We start from the raw sequence: 10,495 nt of genomic DNA, 5'->3' as shown, positions 1-10,495 counted from the left end.
AGTTAGCCTGTGCTAAGAACTTCAACATAGACTACTGAAAACACGCTGTAAGGTAATTTAGCTTATTGTAAGTTGGTGAGCTTCATTTGCTGAAGGAACTGCACAACTTTTCATTACTAATTGGTACAAATTTTACGTTTCCATTGTTTACTGGCAGTAAATGGTAAATATTTTTCATGTCTGAAGTTAAAGTTGCATCCCCCACACTAGTGGTGGAGATGTTACATTTGACTCAAAAAGACGCTGGTGTTTTATCCCAGCAGTGGGTGGACCAGCATTTTAGCTTAAGGTCCAGGTAATATTCCTACAAATCTTTAAATAAAAAATAAAAAGTTCGCTCGATTTTGTCCTAATTATCCAAATCCTGATTAAAGGGGTCCTAATTAACGGGTCGACTGTACAGTATATTTTACATGTTTGAGTGTGTGAGTGTTTGAATGTTTATGTGCGAGGGTGTGTGAGGTCTGCATAGTAGACTGTTTATTTACCCCTGATGTGTTGTGTTGCTTGCTTGCTTGCTGAGGTTGGCATTAGGGAGAGGGTGAAGGTTTACTGTGAGAGGAGGCTGGGTCGCCAGCCACCTCACTTCATCATCACTGCCAGGGTCGCCAGCCACCTCACTCTCCTCACTACCAGGGTCAGCCACCTCACTCTCATCATCACTGCCAGGTCGTCAGCCACCTCACTCATCATCACTGCCAAGGTCGTCAGCCACCTCACTCTCATCATCACTGCCAAGGTCGTCTGCCACCTCACTCTCATCATCACTGCCAAGGTCGTCTGCCACCTCACTCTCATCATCACTGCCAGGGTCACAGCCACCTCACTCTCATCATCACTGCCAGGGTCGCCAGCCACCCCACTCATCACTGCCAGGGTGTCAGCCACCCCACCTCATCATCACTGCCAGGTCGTCAGCCACCTCACCATCATCACTGCCAGGGTCGCCAGCCACCCCACCATCATCACCGCCGAGGTCGTCAGCCACCTCACCTCATCATCACTGCCAAGGTCGTCTGCCACCACCCCATCATCACCGCCAGGGTCAGCCAGCCACCCCACTCTCATCATCACTGCCAGGGTCGTCAGCCACCTCACTCTCATCATCACTGCCAAGGTCGTCTGCCACCTCACCTCATCATCACTGCCAGGGTCGCCAGCCACCACTCATCATCACTGCCAAGGTCGTCAGCCACCTCACTCTCATCATCACTGCCAAGGTCGTCTGCCACCACCTCATCATCACTGCCAGGGCGTCAGCCACCACCACCTCATCATCACTGCCAGGGTCACAGCCACCCCACCTCATCATCACTGCCAGGGTCGCAGCCACCCTCACCTCATCACTGCCTGGGTCGTCAGCCACCTCACCTCACTGCCAGGTCATCAGCCACCTCACCTCATCATCACTGCCAGGTCAGCCAGCCACCTCACTCTCATCATCACTGCCAGGGCCGTCAGCCACCCCACTCTCATCATCACTGCCAGGTTCAGCCACCTCACTCTCATCATCACTGCCAGGGTCATCAGCCACCTCACTCTCATCATCACTGCCAGGGTCGTCAGCCACCTCACTCTCATCATCACTGCCAAGGTCGCCTGTCACCTCCTCTCATCATCACTGCCAAGGTCGTCTGCCACCTCACTCTCATCATCACTGCCAGGGTCATCAGCCACCTCACTCTCATCTTCATTGCCAGGGTCGCCAGCCACCTCACTCATTATCGCTGTCAATTTACACTGAAAGTTGTTCTCCACTGCCTTCTGTTGAATCATGCATTGCATAAAGGTGTTTTAAGGCGTTTTAAGGCGCTTGGTCATTAATCCACGCGGCTCAACATCCGCCCATACTTCCATCTCAGCATCACGGAACCTCGCCACCTTTGCAGCTGTCAGTGGTGGCAGACCCGCCATCTCCTTGATATTGTCGGGCGCCAAACTGTGCATGCGCCCAATCAGTGACATTCTTCTCCGTGTTCATGTCTTTACGATATCCAATTTCACGCCCAACGAATCTGCAGATCACACAACACATGCCAGCACATGTGAGACTGAGGCGAGCAGGAGCATATGGCGGAGGAATACGATATATGTATATACAGTGGTCCTCGGTTAACGAACACAATTCGCTCCAGAAGGTCGTTTGTTAACCGAAACCATTGTTTCAATGGGATATTGGGTAATTTGTTCCAGCTCACAGAAAAGTACACATACAAAGTAAAGCCAAAAATGCAAAAGTCAGAAACACCTCTAAAATTCCCTAAATCGCCCTTAAATCACTATACAGGTATATATCGCATATATTATCTAGAACTCTTAAATCACTACTGTAATGTGATACAGGTGATTAATTTTATCTCTTTGCAAAAATATATGACATTTATATTCAAATTATTCGCTGTTTTGCAAGGATTTCAGCAATGCAAATTATATTCTCCTAACTTTAGTCTGAGATATTATATAAGATAAACACTTTAAATTCTAAAAAAAAAACTTTTGTCTGGGAAGGCAGGGGTAGGGAGGGAGGGAGCTAAGAGTGTGGGAAGAGGGGGGAGCGAGAGGTGAGGTGTATTTTGATTGACAGATAGTTCAGAAGTATAATTTGTTTATTTACTTGAGATTTTTTTTTTTAGCCCATAAAATTCATAGAAATTACCCAGCCAGAATATAATTTACATTGCTGGAATTCTTATAAGATAGTGATTAATTTGAATATAAACAAGCTAAAATTTGCATTAGACCTACAAATTTTAGATCTAATTTAAGAATTTTCTTAGGGAGAGCAAAAATTTTATCTTTGGTGCAAAATATATGACTTTTATATTCAAATTGTTCGCTGTCTTGCAAAAAATCCAGCAATGCCAACTACTGTATATTCTCCTAACTTTAGTCTGAGATATTATTTATTATTAAACCTGTAAGCCTAGTGCTTTTCCCCAAAATTTCCCTGGAAGGTGGGGGGTAGGGAGGAGCCAGCAAGGGAAGAGGAAGGGGGCGAGAGTTGAGTGACAGTTAGTGGGAAGGTCTGGTAAAGTATTTAATTTATTTATTTAATGTTGCTCATAAAATTGTATATAAATAACCGGCCAGAATATAATTTACATTGCTGGAATTCTTATAAGATAGTGATTAATTTGAATGTAAACATAGAAGAGATCACTGAATTGGCTTGAGTACCTCCTCAGCTTATCAGCTGATGTTCAAAAACAAAATGTGATTGAATGATTTGTTAATCTAATTTTTTTTTTTGTTAACTGAATTGAAGATTCTTATGGAAGGTAATTTGTTAACCCAGGGACCACTGTGTATATATATATGTGTGTATATATATATATATATATATATATATATATATATATATATATATATATATATATATATATATATATATATATATATATATATATATATATATATATATATATATATATATATATATATATATATATATATATATATATATATATGCTGATAACCACAAGGAAGAAGAAAATGGGTTCCTAAGCGCTGTAATTCACATCTTCAGGGTGAGTACAGACTAGAGAGAGTAATAAATCAAGGTGTATATATACAGAGGAGGGTGAGACCAGGTCCACAATGGTCAGGTATAGTAATGACCTACTAATCTTTAAATAGCACACAACGGTTGGTGGTCAGGTCAGATGGTCAAGGACCCAGCCTTCACCCGATCACAAATCTTCTTAATACAAAATTGTCCAGCTTTGTACATGCCGCTACTCAAATTCATGTTGAATGCTTCGCATGTTTAATAAGACTAGATTCTATGATGTTCCTACTATCAATTGAATTGGTTAATATTGAGGAGGCATTATCCCAGTCAATGCAATGCTTGTTATCCCTCAAATGAACAAACAGAGCATTGGATTCCTGGCCTGTCCTAACACTGTATTTGTGTTGTTTAATTCTAGTTGCAAGATCTTTACCTGTCTGGCCTAAGTAAAACATATTACATTCCTTGCAAGGAACTTTATAAATGCAAACCAATTGTGTTGTTGGAGTTCTGATTAACATTTGTTTAACAGTGCATGAGTTTTAAATGCCACATTGACGCTCCAGGTTTTAGCTGTGCAGGAATGTGTGAGAAATTTTTGTGAAATGGTAATATTAAGATATTCTTATGGTCATGGTGGGCTTGGGATCAGTTTATAAAAAGTTTTCTTAGGTAATGTTTAAGCATTTGTCTATGAAAGATCTAGGTATTTAAGGTTTGAGCTATTATATATATATTTATTCTCATCGATGAATTCGGACTGCAAATTCTCAAGGCACGAAAAACATTGTTGAAAATACTGACTGTTTGACTTTATGTATTGGGCAGAATAATAATGAATGTATGAACACACATTAGTTGGTTTTCTATAAATACTGAACTTAAAAGTGTTACCTATTCTGTGTATCGATATATATACTGTATATATATATATATATATATATATATATATATATATATATATATATATATATATATATATATATATATATATATATATATATATATATATATATATATATATATATATATATATATATATATACAGTATTACCCCTACTTGGCGTTTCATAACGTTTTATCATATACGCTGCCTCGCCAGAGCTGAACTTTCACTTAACACGGTTTTTCCACATATACGCGTGAGTGTCCGCTCGAGATGCTATTTTTAGATTTGCCCACCCTGCCTGACTGCCTGTTTTAGCTCATAAAATTCATACAAATTACCCGCCAGAATATAATTTACATCGCTGGAATTTTATAATTTGGTGATCATTTTGAATATAAACATCATATTTTTTCATTAGACATACAAATTTTAGATAAAAAATTTCTCAAATTAACTATGTTATCTTTTGTGAAATATATGACATTTATATTCAAATATTCCTTGTCTTCGAGAATCCAGCAATGTCAATTATATTATCCTAACTTTAGTTTGAGGTATTATTTATTAAATTAGTGGTTATCACACATCTCCTTGGGACGGTTGGTGGGGGTGGGGGGGAGGGAGACCGACCCGACCATCTGTTACCCTGTGAAGAATTATTATTTTTTTATTAACTGAAGATATTTGTTTTAGCTCATAAAAAAATTACCCGGTCTGAATATAATTTACATTGCTGGAATTTTATAATTTGATGATCATTTTGAATATAAACATCATATTTTTGCATTAGACATACAAATTTTTAATAAAAATTTTCTCAATTAACTATGTTATCTCTTGTGCAAAATATATGACATTTATATTCAAAATATTCCTGGTCTTACAAGAATCCAGCAATGTCAATTATATTATCCTAACTTTAATCTGAGTATTATTTAATACTAAATGTTAAAACCCTGGAAGGGAGGATTGGTGGGGGTGGGGGGGGGTTGGGACTGACCGGTTGGAAGGGGAGGTAAGGTTGAGTCCATTATTTGAATGGACATTAACTTGGCGACTGTATTCTATTTCTCTTAAGTATTAATTGTGTGCATGTACCATCATAAAATTAAGATGTTATTTTACAACATAGGTATTGTGTCGAAAAAGTGGAGTTTGGGGGTCGGGCTGGTTTCTATTGGAATTAATCCCATATGTTCTGTTGTTTCACTTAACGCGACCCTCTGTTCAATTGACCTAAGTGGAATCTGTATATATATATATATATATATATATATATATATATATATATATATATATATATATATATATATATATATATATATATATATATATATATATATATATATATATATATATATATATATATATATATATATATATATATATATATATATATATATATACACACACACATATCAGTAATACTCGCTTAACACAGTTTAGCTTAGCTCGATATCGGTTTTCAGCGATATCACGTATATGGTGCCTGAGCCAGACTTTCACTTAACGGGTTTTCACGTATATACGCACAAAGTGTATAGCGCAAGAGTGTCGGCTCGAGAGCTATTTTTAGATTGCCCCACCGCCACCCTGCCTGACTGCCTGTTTTAGCTCATACAATTCATACAAATTACCGGCCAGAATATAATTTACATTGCTGGAATTCTTACAATATGATGATCATTTTTTGAATATAAACATCATAGATTTTGCATTAGACACAATTTTAGATATAATGTTTACTCTGAGTAAATGTGTTATTTCTTGTGCAAATATATGACATTTTATTCAAATATTCCTATGATCTTACAAGGAATCCAGCAATGTCAATTATATTATCCTAACTTTAGTTTGAGGTATTATTTATTACTAAAAATTTTTCTGGTTTTCCCACATCTGGTAGGGAGGGTTGGTGGGGGTGGGGGAGGAGGACCGACCGACCATCTGTTACTATGTGAAGAATTTTTTTTTTTTTATTAACTGAAGATATTTGTTTTAGCTCATAAAATTCATGCAAATTACTGCCAGAATATAATTTACATTGCTGGAATTCTTACAATTTGGTGATCATTTGAATATAAACATCATAGATTTTGCATTAGACATACAAATTTTAGATATAATGTTTACTCTGAGTAAATATATTTATCTTTTGTGCAAAATATATGACATTTATATTCAAAATATTCCTGATCTTACAAGGAATCCAGCAATGTCAATTGTATTATCCTAACTTTAGTTTGAGGTATTATTTATTAAAATTTAGTGGTTTCCCCAAAATTTCTCAGAGAGAGGAAGAGCCAGCAGTGTAGTGTGAAAGAGGGAGGGAGTTGAGTCCATTATTTGAATGGACATTAACTTGCGACTGTATTTCTTATTTCTCTTAAGTATTAATTGTGTGCATGTACCATCATAAAATTAAGATGTTATTTTACTAGAATATATATATATATATATATATATATATATATATATATATATATATATATATATATATATATATATTATATATATATATATATATATATATATATATATATATATATTTTTTATATATATATATATATATATATATATATATATATATATATATATATATATATATATATTTTTACAATTTTTGTTTCTCATTTTGCCAGAGATGATGGCTCCTAAGCGTGCAGAGGAGGGCAGAGGACAATTGAGACAAGGAAAGCTGGAATTTTCCTACAGTGAGCTGGAGAAGACCAAGGTAATATATTATTTAGCATATGGTGGTTGAATTTTTTTAGTACAGTACAGTATTTTTAATTGCTGTGTAGAGTGTAGACGAATTTCCTGTCATAGGTTAAAAAGGAGTACTGTGTCTAACAGCTTTACATTATTATATTTGATTGATTGTTGACAATCTTGAGTGCAGTCACTTTGTTTTACCATTGTACTCATTAAGAGTATGTTGCTACAATTTGCTCCCATGAAACATGTGGCATTTTACAACACCAAAGTTGGATCAGTTAACTTTCAGGATTAACTTGTTAAGTTAATTTGAAAAGTTAAGTAGTTAGGTTGGTCTTTTAATATTTTTGCTATCTTGGAAGTAATCCATAGACCCACCATTATACAGTACAAAAATAATCATGGTCAGTACAGCACTAATATGCCAGTACTATTGCAAGTTTTAATTGCTGTGTATGTGTTCTTATCTCACACCAGTAGTGATGGCCTCTCACCCCTTTTCAGGATATCTAGTTGATCTTTTGACTTATTTGGCCACTTGGGAACCTGTGGTACCCTTTATCCTGGTTCCCAAGATAAAAAGGTGCAGGTTATGCTATTGTTTGACATTCATGCCTCTTGGCATCCCATCACTACAAGCTGGCATGAGTGTCCATTGTCAATTGTAAATGAGGGATTGATCCTGAAGTCCCAATATATGATGAAAGCTGGGAACAGGAGGTTGATTAAGGCTAAATCCTGTTTTAAGGTCTGCTTGGGTTGTACTGAATGTGGGGCTCAGTTAAACTGGAAGAGGTCCTTTTCAAAGATTTTTACTTTTACTGGATTTGATAAGTATCACCCAAGTGCACAAGTGAAGGGGTCCTGGGAACCCTGGGTATAAGCCCAAATTTTGTTAATGCAAATATGAGGCACTCTGCATGACAAAGGTACCAATTTTCAAATTGATAGGGGTGAGCCCGCCACATGATGTCAGTCTAGTATTATAGAGCATCGACGGAGTTATCTGGAGACATACAAAATTATTTTTTCGACCCATGGCGGGCTCGCGCTTGTCTTGTGGAGCGCCGCATCTGCGAGTTGGCTGATGCAAATTTATAAATTGTCCCAATAGATATTTGTTATAAAATAGAATTTCTGGATCATATCTCTCATTCATTTTAGTAAGCTTGATATGATACATTGTGCTTATAATTATTTCGTTGCTTAACAGAGGAAGTGATTCCTGCTGGGACAAGATCTCGCAAAGTGAAGACTAAAGCTGAGAAAAAGGTAGTGAGACCTCCTCCTAAAAAAAAGACTAGGATTACACCTGCAAAAGGAAAAACTCATGGAGCTAGGCTAAAGGATGAGCCGCAAGAATATGAGGTACACTAATTTGCTGTTTTTTTTTTGTGTGTGTGTTTTGTTTTTTATACAATGCTTCACTTCTCCAGGAAGCTCCTGTCAAAGGGGTGATAATGACAGAAGAGCCTCCAGGCTGCCCTTTCTTTACCCTCTCTTACCTGATGACTTATTTTTTTACTTCCATTTACTGTATTTTGTCATTCTATTTCTTCTTTTGTCTTAACTTAAATGATTTTAGATGTATACGTATAAGGACTTAGGCTATGATGTAGTGAGATTTTAAACGTTGTTCTGTAGATACGGTATGCACATAGCATGAGTTCCAACTTACGTACAAATCCGATATGAAAACGTCCCCTGTACTGTCTATTATTCTACCTTTCCCTTTTGCAGTAGATGGGCTACCTGTATCAAGGGCTTCTTGTTTATTACCTAAGGCACCACCAATCCCATTCAGTTGTGATTAGGTACTTAATTTATGGTTGAGAAAGTGGAGGTGGTGAGGTGCATTGCCTACATCTGTGTACCAGAGTGCCTAGTAATTATTGTGCTGCAGCCTCACTCTATCTTATGGACCATCAAGCCCACCTGTTTCACTTTTGCTTTACTCACCCCTCTCGCACACAATGACGCGATTCGTGTCATATTCATGATAAGACCAACTGCACGGCGACTCAAATCGAGTCACCAAACATTAAGAAATTTGTCAAAAATTAAGTTTTCAACAGAATTGTGTCAAATTTTTATGCATCATAGTAGCAAGTAAGTTCTATCAAATAAACTAATTGGCAACTCTCGAGACCCATAGAAAGGGAAGACTGGAACGATAAATGCGCAGTATTATCTCGGCTGTCAGACCGTGAGTGTGAGCCGTGTCCATTTAAATTTCAATAACTCCTTGCGGGCTGCCTCAACTCCTGGATTACAGTGCTTACCCTATTCCATGAAATAAGCCAAAGATATTTGGTTTATGCCATTAAAAACAAGTTTTGTGGGGAAATTGATAAAACCCCCAAAAATATTCACCATGCACTGTCACGTCTGCCCTGAGGGCCTCCGAGATGTGATCTTGAAGCTGGAAAACTTAAAACTTATCTCGTGCACGAGAGGGTTAAAGGAAGACCATTTAAGTCTCTTATGCATGTTTGGTTGGTAATATTTAATAATGCTACATAATATATGAGACCATAACAGATCAGTTTACAAATCATGTTTTATTCCTCTTCTGACACAAATGAGGATTTTGCAAGTGACAGTCACATTTTTTGGGGGGGAGGGGGGGGGGGTGGCTCTTTAATGTTGAATAGCATTATTGGATGGCAGGGTGCTCATTGTTTATAACCATATTATATCAAGAGTTAAGAGTAATAATTAGACATTAAGGTTTTAATATTGAATAATAATATACTGGTGTCAGAAAACTAAATGTGAGCGAATAATTCAGGTGGAGGCAGTGGTTGATCATCGTGTGCGTGGACGCTTCACAGAGTACAAAGTTAGGTGGAAGGGTTTTGGACCGATGGATGACTCTTGGCTACCTGAAGCAGAACTCAAGTGTGACAACCTCCTCAACAAATACTTCAAGACTGCTGGTCGTAACTTAGAAGAGTCGTATGAGGTAAGGGACATATTTAGGTTAATTTGACAAAGAGGGGGCTCTGGGTTATGTGAATTACAGAAAAATCCAGTGCTTGAGAAATGGTGAGTGCTGGCAACATTGTTAGGGAGAACAGGAATGATCAGCTTATACCCCCTCTGTACTGTAAACAAGAGACTGCAATAGGTTGTCTGGGGTTTAGTGTTGGATTTTTGGGGGAAATTTTATATATATTTTGTTAATGTTTTATAAACCTGGCACCTAATAAATAATATGGGAATTACAATGTACCATTGTTAATTCGGAGTGTTATTATTCATATTTTAGCTTAATTTGTATGCTTTTTTAAAGATGAATTCAACGATTTGGAATGAATCTGAAATAACCATGCAGTTCCGAAACGTCGAGTATTATTATATAAATATATTATGAA

General features: G+C 37.1%; 1 protein-coding gene across 1 annotated transcript in view; it reads left to right on the top strand.

The window, feature by feature from the left end:
- Positions 1 to 10,495, top strand: part of LOC121862289 (M-phase phosphoprotein 8-like) — a gene marked incomplete in the record, with an annotated part of 59,398 nt that overhangs the window by 29,626 nt on the left and 19,277 nt on the right. Inside the window, 2 exon segments of the mRNA XM_042360421.1 lie at positions 8,332 to 8,486; positions 9,910 to 10,083. Of these exon segments, the coding sequence (XP_042216355.1) occupies positions 8,332 to 8,486; positions 9,910 to 10,083 (329 nt within the window).

Source organism: Homarus americanus, unplaced genomic scaffold, assembly GCF_018991925.1.
Source record: "Homarus americanus isolate GMGI-L3 unplaced genomic scaffold, GMGI_Hamer_2.0 scaffold31037, whole genome shotgun sequence".
NCBI classification, from domain to species: domain Eukaryota; kingdom Metazoa; phylum Arthropoda; class Malacostraca; order Decapoda; family Nephropidae; genus Homarus; species Homarus americanus.
The sequence above is the reverse complement of the archived record's forward strand: the minus strand, read 5'-3'. Positions and strand labels throughout refer to the sequence as shown.